This window comes from Copadichromis virginalis, linkage group LG7 (assembly GCF_057382275.1).
Source record: "Copadichromis virginalis isolate Kocher_CV1m ecotype Utaka linkage group LG7, C_Virginalis_male_GT1.1, whole genome shotgun sequence".
NCBI classification, from domain to species: Eukaryota; Metazoa; Chordata; class Actinopteri; order Cichliformes; family Cichlidae; genus Copadichromis; species Copadichromis virginalis.
Genome location: NC_140624.1, coordinates 1,951,677 through 1,976,990, shown reverse-complemented (window position 1 = coordinate 1,976,990; position 25,314 = coordinate 1,951,677). Strand labels below are relative to the sequence as shown.

The window sequence follows — 25,314 nt, the reverse complement described above, 5'->3', positions numbered from 1 at the left end:
ACAGCGTGGGCCTCCTGTACCGTTCAGCTCAGCTGTGTTTGTGACCACGAGTGATTCCGACCCGTCTGCAGTTATGTGGAGCAGCAGAGACAGAATGAGCCTCCATCTGTGTTCTCTCAGGCCAGACTGAAGGACACAGAATGTGGGCCACAAACAGAGGAGATGGAGGGCCAGTTTTTCTAGCAAACCTCAAGCGATGTCTGGTTGTGCTGCTGAATGTTCAACAGGGGCTCCAGGAGGGGCTCGGTCTGAGTTCAGGTAGCTTATAAAGGCAGGAGTGGTTAAGATGCTGTTCTAAATGCTGGCCGGAGCGCGGCCGGGCGATTACGGTGCGCCCTTACAAAAGATTTGAAGGAACTTTGCATACAAACGTATCACAAAGTTAAACAACGTCCACATTTTTAGTCAAAGATTAGTTTTTGGTTTCTTTACTAATAAAATAGTTTAAGACTACCTCCTTTGAAAATACGCACAAGGAACGAGCATCACGAGGACGCACTCGTTCTGCAGCGTGCGGTAAAATGTTTTGTTCCACTGATTTCCCCTCTGATGGAAACAGAAATATCCCCCCCAAGTCCGATAGCTGAGCTTGAGCCAACCAACCATCTGCCAGGGGACAGGACGCTCCACAGCCTGTGGAAACGGCACGGCTATGGCCTGCGACACTCGGGACTGCGTAAGGCTGAGAGGAACGGTCTTGTTTTGTTTCCCAGGGAGACGATTCAATTAGATTTCACCTGATTTATTCCCTCAGGGGGGACATGGAGCATTTCGAGTCTGTTGGGTAAAAAACAAAAGTGTTTGCACCTTCTGTTTTAGACGAGTTCACTCTCAGGATGTGTTCTCCAGTATTTCCTTTGTGCGAGTTAATATAGGTGCATGATGACTAATGTGCTCAAGCCTGCGTGTAACGGCTCCCGTATTAAACACATATATCATAATATTGTCACAACTTTGACAGTAGCACTGAAATAAAATGAAGCCAAATGAGGAAAAAAAGGAAGAAAATGTAACGAAACATAAAATGTTTCAAAATAAAAAAGACGAACGAAAAGCAAACTTTTTATTCTAAATCATCACAGATACAAATATGAAACAAAACAATGGAAATAACAAAAACAGACTGACAGGATTTCAGATGAGCAAAAAAACCAACGTATGGCTCAACATGGCGATGAACGCCGCCGCTTTTACACAACAAGATGGCAGGTGAGCGTGTGAATGAGCCGGTCTTCCCAGAGGTTTCTGCTCATCGTGTGTGTGTGTGTGTGCGTCTCAGTTCATCAGTAACTCCATCTGCACCAGTCTCGCGTTGGTGTCCCCGGCCATGTTATAGGGAATCATGCCAGCGAAGGTGATCAAGGCTCTGGCCTGACCGCGCAGTTGCTGTTCAGAGAAGAGATGGCGTGTTAACATAACGCATCAGTGAGACAGAATATTTAACAACCAGCGAGCTGGGCATAGACTAGCCGGCTCGACACAACCTAAAATCCTTCTGTAGACACCAGCTGCAGTCAGCAAGCTTCTGGGTCACCAGGCTTTCTATGTCTGATGTAAGTAGAAGTGAAAAGGTAGAATCCAGAGGAGCGACGGAGACGTACTGACAAGGGACGAACGAGAAACTCTGCCAAAAATGTCACATGAATATATTCAGTTTGCCACTAAATGTGCTCGTATCAGCTCAAATATTTAAAGTAAACGGATCTTTGTATAAAAACAGAATGCGTTAGGTTCAGATCTACCTATAAACACACGTCTTTAGTGCTGTGCTCATTCCCTCACCGTGTCTCTGTCCTCCATGGTCCTCTGTGGCCGTCCCGGTGTGCCGGCTGGCGCCCCCTTCAGGCGTTTGTACTGCGTGTAGAGGATGTTCATGGTGGCCAACAGCACCTCGGAGAGGTTGTGACGCACCTGGAGGAACAAAACGACATTTAAATAAAGAGAAAGCAGAGAAGTGGAGCCCATATAAAGACTGAGTATCGGTTTTGTGTCTGGTGTCCAGAACCGAGTCGACACCTCATCGCTGAAGTTCCTGAAAGCCGCCACTCTCTCCTCCACACTGTCCTGACTGAGCGGAAGAAGCTTTAAGCGCTCCATCACCTGACAGAGAGAGGCAGCGTTAATGTGACGAGGCCGCGTGCGTCTCCCTTCATGTCTGTTTGTTCATTTTCAGAGTTGCACTCACATCATACGCTCTGTCGACGTGCCCCGCGTGGTACTCGTCGAAGAACGTCATCAGGTCTAAGAGCAGGTAGAAGGTACTATCGACCGACTTGTCTCCTGCTACGCCCTGAGAGCGATACCTGCAGAGGGAAAAGAAAAGGTTACGGAGGTGCGTGTGTAGATTTTGACCAGCGCACGGCGTGTCCGTGTCCTTACCTCTCGGCGATGGCCACGGCGGTGTTTTTTAGCCTCTCCTTGTTGGACTGAGGCGCGCTGACCTGGGCGATGACGGGACTCAGGAGCCGATTCATCAGCTCCAGCACCTTGTCTGAGTTCTACGCAGAGACACACGTAAAGTGAACGAATCCCAAAGCGACAGCTCTGCAGAGATACTGCGCAGTGCACGGTCTGCTCACCTTGGCCAGCTCGTACAGTTTGACCGCCTCCTCAAACAGACCTTTGTTCTCGGCCTCCAGAGCCACTTTACTGATGATAGCTCTGGTGTCCCCAGCAAACTTATCTATGACTCCGGGCTAGACAGGAGAGGATGGGAGACGGGCGTGAGGCTGAGAGAGGTGCAGTCCTGACAGTAACAATGTGCCTTCTGTTCTATTGTGTTACTCAAACAAAATAAAACCCGTCCTTAAAGTCTGACTGTCCATCAAAATAAGTCGATGCATATTTTTAAGTAAGCCGTTAATACAGAAGCTGCACATCTAACGATGCGCCGTGACGCATTTAACATTGTCAGTCGTGAGTGGGACGACCCGAGACAGCAGAACCGAGTGCTGCTGAACGGGGCGTGTTGAGACATGCGGGACTCGTGCCAAAGGACCCCCCCAGGGACAGGGAAGACAAATTCAAAGCAAGACGAGGAAGACATGGGTAGACAGTAGGTGAGGGAGGCAGGTTATAGAAATAACCATCGACCAGATGACAGTGAGCCGAGACATCGGAGACGTGTCCATCGTCCTACCTTCCTACTGCCGTCCTTCTCCAATCTGCCCAAAAGCATGTCGAACTAAAAGAGGACAAAGTACAAATCACCACATGACAATAAATACATGAATGCAACATCGTCAAAGTTCACATGTAAACTTGTTTTCCAGGAGAGATCAGTTATTAAAACCAGACAGAGCAACACATTGTTCTGAATCTAAAATTCACTCCATGCTCCTCACACCTGTTTTTATTACAAACATTTGTCAAACGTTGCTTTAACATATACCTATTTTTCATATTCTTTAAGTATTTTTTAAACACATGAGCTGTTTCAGAGCCAATCGTATTTAACGAGGACAACACCGGGAATCATGCAGGTCTCATCTGCCCCGCGGGAAGCACAGTGAACCAGCTCTGCTCTTCTAAGATGTTCAACATCAGCTCATCTGTCACCAGCGCAAAGCTTCTGTGCTAACGTTCGACCACAGAGTAAGACGGGCCGCCCACCTCTCGACTCTCAATGACAAGTTCGCTGACACAGCGCATGAACATGTTCTCGCCCTGGTTGTCTTTTTCATTGCTGCAAAAAAGAAGAAACATGAATTTAAACTTGGAGCTGTACAACATATCGTGTGTGTGGTGCAGGGCGAGAAATGTGTTTACCGCAGGAAGTAGAAATACTGCAGCGCTTCTCGTGGATCCGTGGACTCAAACTTGCGAGTGTAGAGCATGAGCAGGCGGATAAAATTGAGCCGACGCACCATGGGAGGGTCACCGGGCTCCTGGCTCACTGCGGGGACGATGTGATCAGTGAGATCGACAGGAAATAGAATATGCATGTGCATTACCCTACAAAATAAAGGTGATACTCACGTAGCTGAGCGCTTTGACCGGTGGACTTCAGCAGCAGCCGTAGCTCATACAGGACCAACGCCACGTGCACGGCGTGACTCCTGAGTCGCTCGACTCGAAACAGGAAAGCCACCGCCGCCTCAAACTGAGCCGTCAGGAACAACACCTGGAAATACAGGAAGGGCTGCTGGCTCGCAGAAAAATGGGACTCGCCTGCAGAGAAGAGGCGGAATAAAGACGGCAGGTGGGAAAATCAAGTGTCTGTGACCAAAACCTGCAAACAAGTTCAGGAGGAAACGGGTCGCGCTGCTCACATCCACATGAACATAGTAAACGAGCGTTTCCGATCACTCTGCGGAGATGGATGGAAGTCACCTGTGTGGGTGTTTCACCGTCTCAGACAGAAACTCTGCGCTTCACAGAGCTGTGCACATGGCCACGTCCGGCTTTTTTAAACATGGGAGGAGAAATTTAAAGACGTTTTTTGAGTGCAGGTACTTAGTCATCAAGTTTACTTTTTTAATTATAATTCCTAATCCTCTTGTTGGCTGAAAGTTTGAGGAGGAGAGCAGGGTGGACCATGTCAGCCATTTTACAGCCTTATCGCAGACTCCCAGCGTTTTAGTTCAAAACGGGAGAGCGAGGGAGAGAGGAGGCGAGAGAGGGGGGAGATGAAGGGAATAAAAAGGACAAAGGGGGAGAGATAGGAGTGTGGGTGTGAGAGGGGGGAGAGGGGGAGGGCGCTGCAAACAAGAAAAGAGAAAGAAGAAATGCACAGCAAAGAATGTGAAAGGACAAAAATCAGTGGGACGGCGATAATAGAGGACGGGGCTGCAGGAAAGCAGACGAGCCCGGCACCGTGTGAGAGAAATGAAGACGGGTTTTGGGCTTCGTGTCCTGCTGTGAAGCAAGATGGAGGACAACGAGGAACGCTGTGCCAGACAACCGAGGGAGGCGAGCGGCAGCGAGAGAGAAAGCAGAACGAGGCTCCGGGCTGTGCTTCCCACCGAGCAGCGAGGGCGGGAAAATGGGAGATGGACAGAGAGAGGGAGAGTACGAGAGAGCGCCGAATCTTATCTGAACAGAGCAGGATCAGCCTGGAGAAGGCAACACCCAAGGGAGAAAGCTGTGCTTTTGTCCGTCTGTGGGAGGGAAGGCCTCCTCGCGCCCTTGCACTTGTGTCCCGGACATGTTGAAGTCTTACTTTAAATCGATTCTGGATGAAGAATCAAAGCGTGTCTGCTGGTGCCTGTTCACAGGCGTGAGCAGCTGACCCACAGCTCTCTTTAAGGCTGCTCTCAGCTTTCTGGTGTGCAGCTCCGTGCTCAACACCACGCATGCCCCAAAAAGTGCCCCGAGTCTCTCGCTGTAATATTAATTATGGTGAGACATAAGCTCGGCCCAGTTTGTTTCGGGCACTCTTAACGGCGTTTGACCCATTTTCATCTCCCTGCTTTAAGCTGAGGAGCTTTGCTGACGGTGTTTGATGAAGCCTGTGGAGATGTGGTGGTAGGTGTTGGTTAATTTGATGCAGGTAGCTGTAGCGCTTCCAAAGCAGGAAAGTCTCATCATCATGAGCACAAAGATGAACGACTGCTGCTATTTCCACATTTCCAGGTTACAGAAAAGAAATCAATTCACAAACAGACTCGTGAACTTTTGTTCCTGCCGACTATGACGAAGCTCTGAGTCACACTTGGCTCGTCGTCCATGGCAACAGCTGCTGAGGCTTATGGGGAGGGTAGTACTTCGAGCTGTTGGTACAGCAAAGAGAAGCGAGAATATTCATGTGCAGGAAACAGTTGAAATATTCATCGAGCGATTAGTTACACAGGAAAATGAATCACTTCTCTTTAACGATCACCGATGTTACTGATGAAAACTTCACATGTTTAGCATTTAACATCTATATGATGTTTTAAAGATTGTGAATCTGACATCATGTAAGAACACAACGAGACGCTGACAACAATAATCACCTGATGAAGCAAATCCTGAAGCGTGCTGTGATTCGTCACCAGCACACACACATTACAGGTTGTGCACCTCGACTCTGTGCACAGAGGTGCTCGCACCATCGCTAATACGTCTGTTTGAACATTTTAACGGCTTAAACCAAACCAGCACTCAAGGAAACTCATTTTGATGTAGTTAAAAAGGTTTTAACGGACTCAAATTTAACTTAAGATTTTGTTTCTCAGACGACTCGCTCCTTACGAGGGACCGGTCGTCCGTGTGCACGCCGTCACCCTGCGTTCTACGTGTCCGCACAAACATGGATGCAGTCTCACAACAGCACGAGAGGCAAAGAGCAAACAGTAATCCAAATAAAATCTGCATCCCGGGAGGTGCAAACAGCTCGGCCGTGCAAGCCTGTGCTTGTTCCTCTGTGCTCGGGCAAAGAGATAATGGAAAAAGAGGAAGGTGGAGAGGCAATGTGATGCACCGCAATTCTCAGGAAACTCAAGTTCATATATTTGTAGTTATTTCGAGAGCTGAAGGAGAATTTCAGTCCCCTACCATAGTCTTCCAGCAGCTGTTTCTGTAGCTGTGGCAGGGTGAGTCTGTCCTGAGGAGAGCTGCTGCCGTCATCATCGAAACACACCTGGTTCAGCTGTGGGGACACAACGCGACGCACATTACGCAAGGGAGCAGCACAGCCCCGAGATATCAAACTGGGACGATGATCTCTAACCGACCAGGATCAGGAAATCGTGCCTTTAACCCAAAAACAGCAAACCAGGGGAACGGTACCTTAAGCCAGAGGTAGTCCTCAGTCTTGTCTGCTATCTCGCCGTGGTTGTCATTGATGTCGCATTTCCCAATCATGCAGTAGACAGCTCTCTTGTATGGATCGGCACAGTTTCTCAGCACTCTGCGGTAGTGCAAGCGAAGCTTGTTCTCTGAAGTCGGGGAAAGTCTAAAGAGGAAAACCAGATAAAACGGGAAGCGCGATAAGACCGGTTTGACCTTCAGGACTTCTCTGTGTGCAGAGGATGAGAATGAGCTGAGCGGAGCTCACCGTCTGTCAGGACTCTTCATGTACTCCTGAAACCAGGTCTTGAAATCTCCCAGCTGATGTTGCATTCTGTTCACCACCTGCATGGCTGCATGCAGGTCGCCACAGCGCAGGCAGTAGTAGATCACAGCCCACACCGGGTGGCCTTCTATCTCGCCGTCCTGTTGTGCAAATTGAACAGAGTGGTCGTATTATTTATTTATTTTGCAGCCACTGCTTAATTCTTCAGACGGTCGGAGCTTCGCACTGCAGATGTGACCTGTCAGCCAAACAGACTCATCAAGAATCAGTGAAGCAACGGTGGGAAATTAAACCGTTTGCACCTACCAGTCGCTGGCTTTTAGAGCACAGGTGTGCATGACCAACTGCATGAATGCCAAAGAAAAGATAAACTCTTAAATATAAATGACATTTCTGATCAGCCCATCAGATTATTCTGATTAGGTACTCATGCACCAAGCCTGGGTCACCCTGCACAGACAGTATTACTGCAACAGTGAGGAAAGCAAATGAGTGTGGTAAAGGTTATTCAGGTAACGACTGGAGTGGAAATAATAAAAATGCAATCCAATGCAATTTTTAAAAAAGTGATGAGGCCTGTAGGAAAGTTAAATAAAGCTGCGTGTTGCAGGCTTTCTTTATTAGCCAAACATTTAAACAGTGTATACACGTGTGGTACCTGCATGCCAGGCAGAGGCCCTGGTAGCTTGATGTTGAGGAAGCTGCGCACTAGTTGGTATGTTCCAGGCACCCCTCCTAGTTGGGCCTGATGGAGGTTCCCAAAGACAGTCACCATGGTGTAGTTTTTATAACTGGGAAAGACAGAATTCATATTTATGGTTCATCCATCCATCCATCCATCCACTTCCGCTTATCCTTCTCAGGGTCGCGGGGGGCGCTGGAGCCTATCCCAGCTGTCATAGGGCGAGAGGCGGGGTCCACCCTGGACAGGTCGCCAGTCTGTCGCAGGGCTAACACACAATATTTATGGTTCATTCTAGCTTAATTTCAGCAAACTGTAGATCCATGCATGTATCCACAAAAACAGGACCGGCTACCTGTTCTCAAGGAAAGCAAGTGCCTGGCGCACAAAGGCCATTTGCATTTCAACACTAGTGCGACTCTTCAGAGTGTCTTTGGCTGGAACCAACAACACGTCTGTCATCTGCTTCACCATCAGCCACAACTCTGACACGTTCTGGAGGAACGAGAGAGAAAGAAAGGTGCGTTCATACCGAGTAATCTGTTACATCTGTCAGTAACAAGTAACTTCAGGCTGATACATCAGTGAGAGATCAGCGTTCCTACCTTGTCGTCCAGGCTTTCTGCTACTGAAGCACATAAATCTCCCAGATTAGGCTGAATGTGACCGTTCACTATCTTCTCATTGAAAATGTAGATCTGATGGAGAACAAAACGGAGGCAGGTCCACAAACTGTTAAATGCTCGTTTTATAAGGAAATGTCAAAACTTTCATATAAACTTAGCCTCCGGTTAAAAATGAACCTTTTTTTACGACCACCGAGTGAAATGGTTCACAATAAAAAACAGCACGAAAAGTATCAAAATGTTGACGAGGTCGTCAAAGAGGATCACGAAAATCAGACAAACGACGCCGCACGCAATGTGTCGACACATGGTCGAAGTAATAAAATGTGGTGCAGCGAGTGGAAGCGACAGAAGGTCATCCTGGATGATGCTGGGTGGAGCGCTGGGGCGGGGACACGCGCCCCCTCTGCAGAACAATTAATCCATATGTTTGATCTGCAGCTTCCAGGCTTTGCTGTAACCCCGTTTCAACCAAACCATCGGCCGACAGCTTCATGTCTTTAACAGAACACAGCTAGAGATGATTATTATTGTTATTGCTACCAAGCTCTGCGGCGCTGTTTGTATTAAAACACACTCTGCTGATGTCCTCCTTTTCCCCTTCATTAGATCCCAGTATGTAATCAATACATGTTTCTTCTTCTTCTATGCATTTATTACATAAGAAAAAGCAATAAATAACAGGCATTATTAGGCATTAGCACAACACATTTTAGTGCCACTAAAAATGTATTTCCCTTATAGTAACATTTGCATTCAGATTTTGCAGCGTTAACCTGATATAAAAATGCTTCAGTAACAATAACCTGCTGTGCAAAATGCCACAATATGAATGCACTGAAAGGTAATTTGCATAAAACAGGAATGTTGATGTGCTGTGTGCATTTACCTGAAATTTTCACACCAAAATAATTAGACTATCGGGGACCCACCTGGCGTCCGTAGGCCACCTCCACGCTGTCCAGCGCACTTCTTCCTGGAGCGGTCACCTCACTCACAAAGCTGGGCTGTAATGGACCGCAGGTCAGGTGGTAAGCAAAGACAGAAGTAGATCAGTCGCGTGCTGCTGAAACGTTTGTGTCTAAACAGGAGAACTTTTGCTGCTCATTACTTTGCATGTTGAGAGTCTGAGACAGGAGGACGTCCTGTCCCGACTGATTACTGCCCGCCTGCTCGACACACGCTGGGACACAATCCCACACAATAAGATCAAAGTCTTGTTTTTGTTTCTTGCTCAGGGTGATGATAAAAATAGTGTTTCTGAGTCTGAGATGAAAACGCTAGCTTGTTTGTTTTAGTTGAGCAGGTAGACAGGTAGTGTGTGGCGTCACAGCCCTGACATGCTCTTTGAAGCAGACATATTCAGTCCAAGAAGTTTAACTGTGTTACAAAAATGATGCTATCTGTAAGACCTAATGAAGCGGGAACGATGCGGCACTTGACAGTTCTGATCTCCACACAGCAATGTTTCTTTCATACTCAAACGAGGTCACGATTAATAAATCCACCGTGTTGTTGACACACCTGCACGTTAACTGAGACACAACCTCTGAATTTATTGTTCATAACTACAAATGACAGATTCATGAATGCATTAAAAATGACACAAACATGGACCGACTCGCTGCTGCAAAATTCATTTACAATGTGCAGGTGCCACCATGAGCACCTATACGGCTCCCTGTCCCGTACCTCCACGTCTTGACTGAAGTCCAGAGCGTCTTCTCCTGCTCCCAGCAGCGTGTGCAGCACTCTCTGCTTCACCTGCTCCCACTGAACCAGCATCGACTCCCGATGGTACTCTTCAGCCAGCAGGAACGTCTGAACAAACGGCGATGGGAAGCAAGCCTCCAGTCATATTCGAGCGTGCAGAAAAACACAGTTCACTGGGGTCAAGCTGTGTTACAGATGCTAAACAGGGGATTGTCCTTAACATGGTCATCTCTGCCCCAAGCACCAGCTACTCAAACCCTCCCGTTTGTGAGTGGTAGCAAATCACAAATAAGTTGGCTTAAAGTCAAGATGACCTTAAAGTTGAAGGCGCTAAAACAATGCATTTGCCAGGCAGGATGAGTGGAGGGGTCTGCACTGAGCTCCATCATACAAAAAATAAGAAGCGCTAGAAACGAGCAAAATAATTTGTCCTTGTAGTACAAGTACGTTAATCCACATCCACGAGGTAAGACGAACATCGCACACACTAAACTGGATTTAACAGCAGACCCCTGTGAAGACGAGTCCACCAGGACTCGGTGGCGTCTATTTTAACCCTCCACAGAGACTTCAAAGTGAGAGAATGGGAACTCGAGATAATTGAATCTCCAGCTTAGGGAGATGCAAATCTAGACTAAAGCCACCATTTACTGGGTTAACTTGGTCAAAGCTTTAAACAATTTAAAAACGGCATTAAGTCTAAAAAGATATTAAAATTGTATTTAAATCGTAAGTATAAACGTTCCTGGTCAGCGACACATCGCAGTAATTTAACAATTTAAAAAAGCAGTTTCATGTTATACATGTATTACGTTCTGTTATCGGGGCTTTTTCCTGCCCAAATACCTTTTTGGTTTTAGAAGCACACAGCATGCAGCAGCTCCAGTGGTTACTGTAACATGCCTGCCTGCCCTGCTTTTCATGTTGATGTCAAAACTAAAGCTACGAGATAAAAATCTGCAGGAACATCTAACACCCACGTTCTTTTTAATCTTCAGTGCATTTGTTTTTCCCCACCCTTGCACATAAGTCCCTTTCCTCTCTCGGGGAGCGGAGACAGATAATGGGAACGGCAGCTAATTAAACGCGGGGCCTATTAGCTCTGCACATCAGGGAAGCCATTTCAGAACCATTCCCCAAAGGTTCACACCAGAAGGACTTTTAGATCACAGCGAGCAGAAATGACTAAAAATGTCGTTTTTAAGTGTTCGGTATTGTGATGTGCTGATGCTACGAGACAGTGAAACGAATGCTTTTGTAAACCTCGGTATATGACAAACAAACACACACTGTCTGTGACTGTTGGGACTAATTATGTCATCTTCTTTTTTAATCATCTAAAGAATAAAAAGTATAATCGCACTCGGACGTGCGCCCTGCAGGCCTGCGTTACTCTAACAGTGCCTGTGAACTAGTTTCCTACACTGCAGGACTAAAGACTGCGAGGCCACGAGACTCTGGACAGATACCGACCCTGCGGCGAGACTCCTCGATGGCGGACAGGAGGGCGTTGTCCCTCTCGTTCTTCAGGAAGCCCTGCAGACACACAGACAGATGTGGGGAGAAGAGGAGTCACGGTGATGAACACACTGTGCATCATGTTCCTGTTGGCTTTGGCTTACATTAACACGTTTGTCAATGCAAAGGTGCACTTCTATCATGTGCAGGTAAGTACTGCCGCTAACCTTGAGTTATTCTGCTTTTTTAGGTTTATATAACTGCAAGTCGTGCAGCCCTGCCATAATAGCTTCTTAGACTGGAGGAAGGTTGTTCCCTTTGTCAGATAACAGAATAATCATTTACTGGTGACATTGTCTGACTTTAAATCTGAAGCAAGCAGGATAATTCAGCCTCAAACCCCCAAAAGCAAGCAGTTGATCAGAGACAGCTAGTTTCCAAAGCCAAGGACGGTTTATTCAGCTCTTAAGAAGCTGAATTCGCTCCTGTCCTCTCATGTGCGTCTATGTCCAAATGCTTAGCTCAGTCCAATTTCTACCTCTTCCTTTTACAAGCTCACACACACATCACCTCTGCCTGACGCTAAATGGGCAATTTGCATGAACACCTTTCTGAAGAACTGTCAATAACAAAATACCATCAAGTAACTCACAACTAAGGTACAGCAGGCTTACCACAGGTTACCGATCCGAACTGGATCAGTCAAAGAAAGTGATTATTGGATTTTACGTGCTGATTTTTGCTGACCACTCTGTGGGTGAGCCTTTTTACCAGTGAGAATAAAAACAGACACATAAAATGTTCAGAAGGTTTATTATAAAGAAAAAATGAGCCCTATATAATCGTATAGTTGTACTTCCTGTAATACTGCAGCCTTCTTGGACACGCACACAGAACTTTATCTCTTTTGGCTTTTTCACGGTGTGGCGTTGGTTCTGCGATGAGCCCACCGACAGTTTAGCAGACTGACGTCTACGTGCTGCTGCCGTTTACCGTCACCAGGGGGCAGTGTCCCACGCAACCCGCGCAGACACGAGAGAAGTTATAACAGAAAGAGCAGAGAAATGTTCGCTGCTCTTTTCATGCCGATGTTTGAAAATATTTTCTTTACGCTTTTTCACACTTCTCCCGTTTATGTACGACCTCACTTTTCAACCAATCACAGTTGAACCTGTGTGTGATTTGCGGCCTGTCCGCAAAGCATGTCTGCGTGGGTTGTAGCACAGGCAAACACCTACACGCACCAACAGAACGTGCTACTATAAATCCATGTAGGTGCACTCTTAGATAAAGCAAGAAATTTGAAAACATTGAAATATTCATTTTCACTATTTAGCTCCGTAGATTTATGACAGTATTTCAACTCTGTTGGCTCTTTGGGTCTAAACATTAGGAAAATGTCTTTTCAAGAGTAAGTTACAGCTTAGCTATGCATGATGAAAATGTGCAGAACGCTAAATTTGACTATGAATAGCACAACCTGCCACCACAGACATGTCAGTAACTGATTATCAGTATTTGTATTTCTCCATGTTAATCATTTCTGGGCTTGCAAACACTAAACATCTGACACTACATGTGGAGCAGTATTGATATCTTTTGGGTTTTATTTCGCTTCAGGCACTCTACAGTCTGTCAAACAACATCTTTATAACTAGCATATTTTCCATCTTGGAAACAGCTGAAACTACTTATATTGTGACATCTTCAAAGCTGCAGAAGAAGAGTTCCCGTCACAAAAGATGATGTCGAGATCCAAAAAAAGTCTATGCAGAGGTCGGTCAGAAAATAGGACAGAAACGTTTCCTGCTGCAGTCGCTGCAGGTGTTTGAGTTTACGTGGAAAATAACCAGTGGCTAATCTGGTTTTGTGCTACAGTTGACTTTTAGAGACGTTGTCGTGTTAAACCGTAATGGATCGCGTCTCCTCTAAAACGGGTCAGTACCGCGTCACTGAGTTTAAGCCACAGCATTCATTCAGGTCAGTGTAAAGTGACAGAGAAAGACATCATTTACTTCCTCGTATTACTGTGTGAAAATCTAATTATCTATGACAGATTATCCACTGCAAATTAAAGACTTGAAAAGCTGGTGTTTGCACGGCTGACAGCCAAGTTAAAGGTAAACTTAGTGAACTTACATGCAACACCATTACTCTGGTAATTAAGAAAGAAAAGAAGCGACTCCAACGTAGCCCGTTTATAGCAGCAGCTCATCCCTGCTACCCTTAGCTTCCCTTTCCTGCTCTGTCCCTCTCTCGTTTTTTCCCCGTCTCACTTTCCCAGGAGAGGCTGACAATAGGTCTATATTTAACCACTCAAACCAAAGAAGAGCTCAGGTCAACACTCGCAGGAGAGCTGCACTGGAAAAATGAAGAGAACAGAATGAAACGTTCACAGATCAGAGGCTGATTGCGATGACTCCAAGTGTTCTTGTAAATTGGAGAAAAGGCGATGAGACTGACGATCCTTACAGAAACAGGCAGGGGGCGGGGCTTAAAGCATCTAAAACTACGGCGGTACATTGGGCACCGAGGGGGAACTGCCTCGTCATTTTTCCTTCAGCAGGTGGCAAACATTTGTGACTGATGTCATTATCAGTGCTGCCAACCACTGGCCTATACATTACTTTTTGTGCCAAGTGTAAATTGATGAGTTAGCCAAAAGCTGAGGCCAACAATCCCATTTATCTGACATGCAAATGATTTCTGTCTTTTTGGCTTTGGTTGATAAATCACTAAATCAAATATGAATATTACAGCAGTTAGATATCTGATAAAAAGGACTGCTGGTAGCTGGATACACTGTTTCCCTCTTCACCACAGGGGGTGGCCAGTTTCACGTAACTGCTCCTTAAAATGTTTGAAGCTTCATCGCAGGCAGGCACAGCATCGCTGTCGCATATAACCTCCTTATAATTTTGATCAGCACTACACAGTCCGAAGATCTGGCACGTTGTTCAGGCCCAGACACCGGCGTTTCGCGCTGACTAATCGCTGCCAATGTTTTAATTCCTCCTCGTATTTGTTCCCAAACTGTAAAAATAACCATGAAATAGAGAAACGCATTTAAAAAAGCAACGCTGAAGCGTTTAGAAGTAAGAAAGATGAAAAAACACATTTTAATAAATGTGCTTATCACACTCGATGATGCACTGAGCACTGGGGTATCGGCGTATCAAAGATGCACGTTTCTTTTGCCCCACCCCTGTATTGTGTATCCTCAGAGATCTGCAACCTGCTGTGAACACCCACAGCCTGCTGGCCAGACAGCCCAGAAGCTTCTACAGGAAGAGGAGCACTGCCACCGAAAATTATTTGATCATGGTTGATAAATCAGGAAATACTGATGGGGGTGGGAAGAAAGGTAAAGGCGAGGACAAGTCGGCCTTCAAATATAAATACAAATGATCCAAGTTCCATTCTTTGTCTCCAAATTCATCGACAGTATGGAGATAATGTGAAAGCTCGGTGCACATTTGACTCTAAAAATATTATTTTCTATACGCCAAAATGAAACATGACTAAATTTTAGCATACAGTATAAATGTGATATTTAAAAAGGTTTCTCTTCAAACTTGTACGCATGCTAAATCTCTGTGCTGGCATACAGGCCCCCGTCTCCACTGCTAATGACAGTCACGCCATCTACGCATAAAGGTAATCTTATTTTATACTCATTCAAATCAGAACATCTGAATTTTCACTCTTTTGAGCCAGCTTCATGCTTATGACACTATACGAAAAATATTAAGATACCGAGCCGACGCAGAAACGTGTGATTTCCAGGAATCTAGAGGTTACAGAAGGGCACGTTCAACGAGCTGACGGGGAAAAGCCTCACTGTGGAAGTCATTATGAACCAAAGCAAAAACATTTACCATGACAGAATGAACCGACCACTGCCTGAGTGTGTGTGTGTGTGTGTGTGTGTGTGTGAGAGAGAAACCCCACCCTTTCACTCTTTCACTTCCTGTGTGGTGAAATAGAAATAAAGAAAATGAATAACATACATTTATAACATGTAAGTATAAATGATCAGAGTGCCTCACATTCACAAATGACTCAATCATCTCCATCATCATGTATGTCCGCACACACTGTAGCACAGCAGAGAAGACATGACAAAAAGTAAGACGCACAAAGCACATACCCATCAGTGAGTACATGTATATGTGTGTGTATCCGTGTATGTATATGCAATACTCACTCATGAGGAGAGCCTTTCTGCCTGTCTGGCAGACAGACGAGAGGGCAGGATGAGACAAGGAAAAGTAAAAAACTGGTTTTCAGTTCTTTGTCTGAGCCTAGGTACGTGGGCTCTGACAGCCCAGGACATTTGCATCGTCTCTTCGCCTCTCCATCCCACCGTGTCACTGTGCCAGGGCAGCAGCAGCGGCCGCCATGCTGGGGCGTGTTCCCTGTGCCCCGTCGAGCCGGCATGGCGGTCCGCTCGCAGCCTTTTCCCCGTTCAAAGCAGGCCAGTGACTCTGGTGCGTGAGCCGGAGAATCGAGTGAAAGTGCCACATCAAGACTCGCTGGAGGTTGTTTTATTGTCGGAGGGCTGTACCAACTGAGCGCTCAGACACAGGGGGAACCCGCGAGAAAGAACTATGGATTCATATAGAATATCAGTTCCTGCCATCAGCTGACACCCCCCCAAACAGCCATTCTCCATCCTCTGTCTCTCTCTCCATCTCTCACTTCGTCCTAGCATCTCTGACGGCCCTCCCTCAGTCCCACTCATTTTCTTCTTTTTTTATCCATCTATGCATCCTTCTTTTCTTCCCTCCTTCTCTCCTCCCTCCTTCAGCTCAATGCAATTATAGTAATGGATTTTTTCCCCCTCGGTTGATGGCTTCCGACATCCTGTCTCGAAATGAGGCTAATCATGCTCTTAAGGGTCATGTTTAGTTAATGAAGGGTTTGGGAGGCACATGGGGAGAAAGGGGATGGGTTGGTGGGTATTCCTATATGCAGTCTGTCTATTATAGTGCACACGTGCACACACAAACAGCTTCAGGCATGTTAATCCATGCACTTCCGGAAGTTTTGTGCACATAGTCTCTCTCTCACACACACGCACACACACGCACACACACGACTGGATTCATGTGTGCAGGCAAGCAGACAGGGATGCACGCAACCACGTGCAGACAAATCTATGCTACACATTCATTCATAAATACACGGTTCAGACACCGTATACAGCAGCGATCGATAGCGCCTGACACACAGGCATGCAATCTCAGCACACGAGGCTTGTGCACGAGAGACACACACATCGTGTGAAGCTATGTCAGGAGCGTTCGTGTATCTCAGCAGATGCTCTGGGCTTAGCCAACTGCGTCCGCTGAACGCATGCCATCACTGCTGAGGGATATGTGTGTGTTTAAGGGCTGGGGAGGGCAGAAGAACAGGAGAGGAAGAGAAAGGATGTAAATGGGAGAAGGATAAAAAGCAGAAAAATGTGAAAATATGCAATTTAAGAGAGAAAGGGAAAAAATGAAAGCAGAGAAGCACGTAGAAAGAGTGCGATGTACGAAAAAGGAGAAAGAGAGCATTGGCAGAGAAAGATGGAACAGTGAAAAGTGAGACAAGGACAGGGAGACGGAAAAATATTGAAGCCGGTCGCCATTTTTCTACCCGCTCTGCTCTCTGCCTTTCACTTCTACAGTTTCATTTTTCTGCTCTTTTCATGTGATCTCTTCTCTTTCTCTGCTTTGCTTTGATTTTGAATCCTTTCCTGTTAATCCTTTGTAAGCACTGATGGGAACACAGGAAACAAAAACATGTAAGCAGACTGCACTCTGATAAAGACCCTAAACATGAGATGTAAATATATTCACGTTTGGAACAGACTCAGCCTCATCTAACCAACCACATAATCTTACTAAATATGAAGTTGTCCATAGTATGTGCAATCTAAAAACATGCTAATTCCTGCTAGCAGCTCCGACGTCCACGAAGCCCAAAATCTAAGACGAGCTATACGGCCACAACCTATAGGAGCGCTTCAGCATATATACAGGCGCATCATTCACACACCACTGCCCTCTACATGTACACGTGTGTGAGCCGCAGAGGCATGTACCAGCTCACTCATGCGCAAACACACACATTTACACACACACACTCATAAAAACACAGCACATTTTCCATTTCCTTTGTGTCCCGTCTATCCTGGAGAACTGCAGCCTCTACTGCCTCGCACCCCTTAAACCAAATTAAACCCAATCTGACGCACTGAGGTCGGGTTGGTTGAGGAGCGAGGATGCACAGATGGATGATGCACGAGGCACACGTTAGAGGTCCTCGGTTACATTTGGATACATTCTTTGATTTCAGGGTTGCCATGGGTGCACATGCATGTGTGAGTCAGCAACGGTAACGAGGAAAATGTAAAGCGTAGATTTAAATTGAAAGTTAAACTGATGATGAAAAGTTGGCTGATGAATAAAATCATTGACAGACTGCAGATGAAACACAACAATATGTGATTGTAAAAACGGAGACTCTGTCCATGTGCAGCGATAATATCTGGGGTGTTAGTTAAATATAGACAGGCTACATCCTTTGTGTGGTTATAGGAATGCATCTGTACGAACAATAACTTCTGCAAATAGTCTGCTGTGAGACTGTGACAAAGAAAAAGTCTAATATAAAGTGTATCGTGACAGGAAAGGAAGCAACAAGATCAAAGTTTTAGTAACAGTAAACTAAAGCTAAACTTCACTCCTAATTAATCAAAGCTAATTAAAAAATAACAAAAATGTGCACTGATTTCGGGGATGCTTCCATTTGAGTAACTCCATCACGTACAAACACAGGTGGTGCTGAAATGTGTGTTTGATCTTAAAGAAGAACATTTGGGTGTGAGATTGAACTGAGCAGCGCGAGAACGTGACAGAGGTCCTGAAAGTGGCGATGACAAACGCATATGTTAGCATTTACACACAAAAGGCTTGAGTCTCCAACGATGATGACTGAAGAGCGAACGCGGCCCTAAAGAAAGTGTTCTTGTCACTGTAACAGTGACGAGAAAACGTGTTGTAAGTACTGCAAATATAAACTACTACAGTCTTTCAGAGTTTTATTAAATATTTAATAAGAATACTCCTGTTACTGCACCAGCTGTGTAATTATAGAATAAACCATTTATTTCTTTTCAGTAGACATTATTTCCACCTTTCTTTCCAAAGTAACTAAGATTTGAGCGACTACATCAGTGCATTTGAGCGTAAATTGCAGGTCAAATGTAGAGTCTGTGTGTTAAGAATACTCTGGAAAGGCTGTTTGCTTTCAGCTGTTCAACAAAGTGCATCAAACAGCTTCTTGGTGATGCCTTCTTCATTATCATCGTCATCATGATCAAATAACCTCTCTGCTCCTTTGTGTATACTTGATGATATAAAGTGGCTGAGACTGCCATCAGTTAAATGGAGGGGAAAAAAAGCTGAGCTCAGTTTCTCTTTTCAATGGTTCAAATTTAAACTACATTTCTTCGTTGTTTCCTTATTCTGGCTGAAATTCTGCTTCATTTTTGGCACACTGTCATGGAGCCAAACACGCCCAGTTAAATGAGGTTCACAATTAGTCACAATTTGCAATTAAATTCAAACTGTGTGTATGTGACGTTATGATCTTCATTAAAAGAGAATTTCCCATGGGGGAGCAGACAGCTTTCTAAATGACTACTCACCTTGGTCTGCCTAGATTAGCTTAAACTGTTGTAAAGCAACTAAAAAGGCTAAAACATGAATCTTTTTGATGCTGCTAAAGACTAGATTTACCTTTAGTTTGGGGGACGGTAGAGTAGAGCATCACAACGTTACGATTTAAGACCAAAGTAAACAACTATTTTTGGCAAAGGCTCACTGCGCCACTAAACAGAGGCTTAATGGAGATGGTGAAGACTTTGTTTAAGCTCCATTATGCAGTTAGCCTGGCTGTCCAGAAATCATCCTATATTGTGCTTATAGATTACACATATATATGAAAGACTACTGTGTGCAGTCTATGCATCCAACAATCTGACATCTGGAGTCCAATCCTGACTCAACAAGCTGATCTACGGAGCCGATCTTTTCAATTCTCTGCTGTTCTGGGTTTACCTCACAATGCCTCAGCAGCAGAGCTCCAGAGGAGGAATACAGCTTATTAGTTTAACACTGGTATCAGATAACTACTTGGCATCAGCAGATACCCACAGCAGCATCAGTATCATATGAAAAACTGTACAGTGCACTCCATTAATTTTCCATTTTTGATCATAATTATTTATACTGAATATGCTCAGCGCAGGGCCCATTAGGTAAATGCCAATACAACACTACTATCTCAGCTGACTTTCCATTTATCTGACCAATTCCTGTAATGTGGCTGTTTAAACTGAGCAGCTGTTTGTCTGAAACAGCTGTGGAAAATTTCTCCTGAAATAAAACGTAATGCAATGTCATCTTCTAGACCCAGAAGAGCAATCGCAGGGAGGCAGAGTGCTCGTGTGTGTGTGTGTGTGTGTGTGTGTGTGTGTGTGTGTGTGTGTGTGTGTGTGTGTGTGTGTGTGTGTGCGCGTTCACCCTCACACTGCCAGAAGCTAAGTGCTTTTCCAGTCAGTGAGTGAAACCCACCCTGGCCAGGATACATCTGGCCGACCAATAAGAATAAAGAAGATTTCAATGAAACAGAGAAGAGGCTGGACTGCAACAGTGGAAGAAAAAAAACCACAGAGATAAGAAAGGAGGGTGATAGAGTGGTGGCACATGTATGTGGAAACCTGATGGAGAGAACAGATACAGTGGAGAGAAATAAGTAACCAATACAGGAGGATTAAGCAGGGTGGGAATAAGGGACGGAGAGAGCACTCAGGGAGCAAAAAGTCTGGAACTCAACATTAAAAGAATACTGGGCAACTTTGATATTGCACTTTCAGACTTCTAACAGAACCTTTGTTTTACATTTAAACCTTCTGTCTCCAATACCGTCAAAACAGTTCAAGATTCACGTGTACCACAGGAGCAAATGCAGCTTTGAGCCTCCAGCCTAAAACAAAGGACAGAAGCGCACGATAAGCTCACTTTGTTCCACCTCCCTGCATCACAGTTTCTCCATAACTTGCATAATCTTCAGATCTAACCAACTTCTACTAGAGCAGCATGGCCTCTGGCAATCCATCAGACGTCTTCACGCTCAAACCTGCCAAACTACAAGACAGTTTCACACACATAACACAACTACCTCCTCACGCCTGACTAAATGCGACAACATGCCAACCATGTATCCATCACAAATGCTATTAATTCTGTTCAGCTCTACAATCGTGTACACGCACTCAGTCACAGCACAACCTCCAGAGCCACATCTATACATTATGTGACATGCACTGCTTTTACATGGGTGAAAGCTTTTTTAATTCAGTGCAACTCCACAGATGTAGTTTAGTGTGACTGATGATACATGTCATCATATAGTAAAGTACAGTCTAATGAATGTGCAGAAAGAAAATATGATCAAAACTCAAAGTTAAAGAGAATAAACAGCACAATGTGACCTTGAAACCAATGAGATTTTCCATGAAAGTCATTTTTCTTGACTGTCCACAAAAACAGAGCCTGTGGGTCACACAGCAAACCCAATTTTCCACTGGAATAATTAACTCATTGGCTTTGTGTACTTATTTCTGTTATCTCTTAAATCTTTGTTCTGTTCAGCCTCCAGTTATAAATTTCAACATTTTCAGCCTTTAACTAACAAACTTCACACTTGCTCAGTTTTTATCAGGCTTATCTTGTCAGTGGGGACAAAATGCAGACTTATTATCTACAGTTAATTACTTTCAGACCTTAGCCACAAAACAAATTTAATCCTCACTTCTAAATGCAGTGAAATATGCACATGCTTATTAAAAGACTAGGTACTAGTTTCTTACCATCTGTCAATGGAATATTTCTTATTTCACTCCACAAAATACCTCTCAGTGCTCTCAGTAGTAAGCGAGTCTTCCTCTAGTGAACCAGTTCATTTAGGTTAAAAACACTGCATTAGCAGCTAGCTAGCAGCTAGTTTATGGTACCTGTATGTAGGGCTGCTCGATTATGGCAAAAATGATAATCACGATTATTTTCACTGAAATTGAGATCTCGATTCTTTGGCGATATTTATTTAACAATAACAATGTGTTGAATAATGACTTTAAGGATTGTCATAAAATAATATAAAACAGTGCAAATACTGATAACAGTGCAAATGTTTGCAGTATAAGAAATAAATGAAAAATGTAAACATCTGTGTTTAGTGAGCTTTGCAGTGTTGCTCTGTGGTGCAGCTACACTGTAGCAAAGTTTACACACTGTGTCTACTTGATCCACGTCTGACTGAACCCATAATGTTTCCACACCACTGAAGTTTTTTTTACCTCTTTACAACCAACAGCAGTCACTCTCCTCTCCAAATAACTTCTGCTCAGCTTTCCGAGCTTCCCTCGGGTCCTCTTAATCAGCGGTCCCCAACCCCCGGGCCTCGGACCGGTACCGGTCCGTGAGTCGTTTGGTACCGGGCCGCGAGAGTTGAGGCTCAGGTGTGAAATGTCTGTTTTTCAGGGTTTTTATCGGTTTTCAGCGTTATTTTGTTATCGTTTTTATTGTTTACTCGGTTTTCCTGGGTCTTTTCACGTGTGTTATGAATAAATCTTCTTTTTTTCGGTACCAGTACTAGTTTTATTTTGTTGTATTTATCCGCGAGACCTTAAAGGCCGGTCCATGAAAATATTGTCGGGCATAAACCGGTCAGTGGCGCAAAAAAGGTTGGGGACCGCTGCTCTTAATTGTTGTGACACGTGTTCGAAATGCAGAGAGGTGCGCTCGATTTGCCACACGGAGCAGCGCGAGAGTAAAGCACGAGGGAGGGGCTAATAATCAGCTCAGTCATTTTTAATGATCGTTGAAAGCCCAGATCGTAATCGAGATTACAATTCGATTAATTGAGCAGCCCTACCTGTATGTCCGTGTCTTTGACTGGCTCCAGGGGCTCAAACGTGGTGGCAGCGCTGAGACTTTCTAGTCTCTGAGAAATGTGGAAGATGTCTAAACCTCTGGAACCAAGGAGGATGGACCTGAGGTGAAACAGAAAGGTGATGAAGAACTGACTGACAAATAACTGTAGTTGCTCCACGTGACCACTAGAGGTCGCAGAACGCTTTACCACCGTTACAGAAACCACTGATGTGAACTGTTACCCATCAGATCAGGTGTCATCACATACATCACAGAGAGAATTTCAATCTAATATCAATGCAGTTTTAAAACTAATACATTAAATCCTTTAAATATCACTCAAGCTTATTGATTAAGGAATATCTTCTTTAAATCTTTAAAACCAAACATATAGTTTAGAAATGAGTGTGTCTATCATAGAGATTAATGGGAAACAAATGAAAAATGATTTTATACTTTACATTTTATTTACATGAGAATATATTGCAGTAGATTATACTAAATCTGTCTGTTATACTAAGTCTGTTATTGTGAAACGTGTATTATTATTAGTAGGATTCTTACCACTATATATAAAAAGGAACTCTTCCCAGGCTCTTTTTTTCATGTTGATCTTTAAAAATTAGACCTGATGCCTTGTGTGACTGTTTACCACCAATTTAGTTCCCTAATAGCCCGTCCCTTTCTTTACTGGTATTGGGATCTAATTACTTTATTTATACAACTTTGTACACATAGATAACCATTCATTTGTTATCAATTACCATTTTTGCCAGTAGCAGTAATATTATGATTAACAGTGGGACATTTTCTGCCTATCTGCACATACTGATGTTCATATTTCATACCGTTCTTGGTTGTATCTTGTTATTTTATAGTTCAGCTTTATTTTGTTGTTTGCTGGTTTACTCTGTGACTACTAAGTGTTTTTGTTTCCACTCTTATAGTACTGTGCAATAACAGAAACCACAAGAATTTCCCTCAGGAAAAATAATAAAGTTCTATCTTATATTTCTTACGCTTTTACGTCTGCAGCATCTTGGGAGGTGCGGGTCAGGGTGCGGGATCGAAGCCTCTCCCCCGCCTGCTGGATCTCCTGAAGGTTCCTTTCGACGTGAGGAAGTTCAGACACTGCTTCGGTCTCAGCAGCCAGCTGCTCTGCCTGCTGCAGGAGCTCCCCAAATCCCTCTGTATCCATGCTGCTATAGAGAAACAAATGAAGATATTTACATGTAACATCATCAGAGGTGAGATGACTAGTGTACAGTGGTTTGGGGAGCTATAATTTTAGGGTGCTCACATCCTTTTGGGGGGAAAAAGGTATAATTGGCCTGGACAATTTTGCATAAATATGTTGCTGTTATTTTAGAAACCTAATCAACATTGTACCTCACCGACTAAAGGTTTTGTATGTATTATTTGTTGTTCATTTTCAATCCTTAGAAGAAGGGACTGGGTTAAAATGTACTGCAGTTCCTCAACTGCGTGGATGGAGATTTACACAAATTCAGAAGTAAACGTAAAGTGAGCACGTAAACGTTTCAGACGTAATATAGCTGAGAACTGCCACAACAACAACAAAACACGTTTAGGACTAGGCCTAGTCGATAACATACAAACTGTGAATAACATAAACACCCATGTATATAAGGACATACAGCTGTGAGCTTTCGGACAGTTGACAGCAACACCTGGAGCGCGCGCATGGAGCGCTGTGGTGTTAGCTTAGTTGCTATAAACTCGCTTTAGGAACAGCAACAAAAATGTACAGTTTCAAATGAAACTTAATTCCGGCTGCTGTGAAGTGGCGTGATGTGAATCACGATAAAAACATGTTTGAATTCATTTTATTTTATTGTAGTGCTGTCCTTTTGGCTAAGCTTCGTTAGCATGCTAACATGTAGCTACAAGTCAGAATGAATTACACTGTGCAACGTTAGCTAGCATGCTAAGCTGCTATTATTCTTACATATGCTCAGTGTTGCGTTAACTCAAAAAGTTCATTTTGATGACGCGGCTGGAAGCAACTACACTTCATACCTGTTGTGTGAGGTGGGAGAAAATACGGTCCTGTTTATACTCCACGCGTGAATGTATTTACAGTTATCTTCTGTTACTCCGTTTCTTCAGCACGCAAGTACATTATTTGCCCCGACCGGCACTTCTGGAGTCGATCGTGATTGGACAATCCCGCATCCCTCCCGGAAGTTCTTCTTCTTCTCTAGTTTCAAATATTAACGAAGCATATCGTCACCTACTGTCATAATTTATTATCATCATCATCATTATTATTATTATTATTGTTATTATACATACAACATCTCCCACCCCATGCAGCAGACTGTGACAGCACTGAGCAGCTCCTTCAGTGGGAGACTGCGGCACCCACGGTGTGGGACGGAGAGATTTCGCAGGTCTTTCCTCCCCACTGCTGTCAGACTCCATAATAAAGACTTTAACTGATCAAGCACACACATCCATACATATGCAATAATACTAAGTGCAATAATCCTTTCTGTCATCGTTGTATTTTTACTCAGTTGTATATAGTATTTGTATTTGTATTCTATTTTTATCTTATTGTATATTTATTTTATTGTATTCTACTGTATATAGTATTTTATTTTATTCTATTCTGTACAGTTGTGTACTGTATTTATTCTTATTGTATTCTAATTTTTGCCTCATAACTTTTGCACTGTCCACTTCCTGCTGTGACAAAACAAATTTCCCACGTGTGGGACTAATAAAGGTTATCTTATCTTATCTTATCTTATCTTAACACTAAGTAGTAGGATAACTCTTCTAAATATAGGCAGAAACGTGTACAGTATGAAAAGCTGTTCTCGC

At 44.2% G+C, this 25,314-nt stretch overlaps 1 protein-coding gene across 3 annotated transcripts; it reads right to left on the bottom strand.

The window, feature by feature from the left end:
* Positions 1-1,049: 1,049 nt before the first annotated feature.
* On the bottom strand, positions 1,050-24,657 carry nup93 (nucleoporin 93). Of its 3 annotated transcripts, none has more exons than XM_085461140.1 (22): positions 24,505-24,657; positions 23,484-23,666; positions 22,466-22,583; positions 11,492-11,554; positions 9,998-10,126; positions 9,238-9,312; positions 8,285-8,377; positions 8,035-8,174; positions 7,656-7,788; positions 6,980-7,137; positions 6,712-6,877; positions 6,478-6,571; positions 3,979-4,170; positions 3,769-3,895; positions 3,613-3,685; positions 3,140-3,184; positions 2,580-2,696; positions 2,380-2,498; positions 2,186-2,303; positions 2,017-2,100; positions 1,783-1,911; positions 1,050-1,386 (listed from the first exon to the last, which is right to left on the bottom strand). In XM_085461140.1, the coding sequence occupies exons 2-22, from the start codon at positions 23,660-23,662 to the stop codon at positions 1,276-1,278; spliced, it is 2,463 nt and encodes an 820-aa protein (XP_085317266.1). In that variant the 5' UTR covers positions 23,663-23,666; positions 24,505-24,657; the 3' UTR covers positions 1,050-1,275. The 3 variants fall into 3 exon arrangements, with proteins under 3 accessions (XP_085317266.1, XP_085317267.1, XP_085317268.1); XM_085461141.1 differs by having other exon boundaries at positions 23,484-23,663; XM_085461142.1 differs by lacking the exons at positions 22,466-22,583; positions 23,484-23,666; positions 24,505-24,657 and adding an exon at positions 15,684-15,998.
* Between the last annotated feature and the right edge of the window lie 657 nt (positions 24,658-25,314).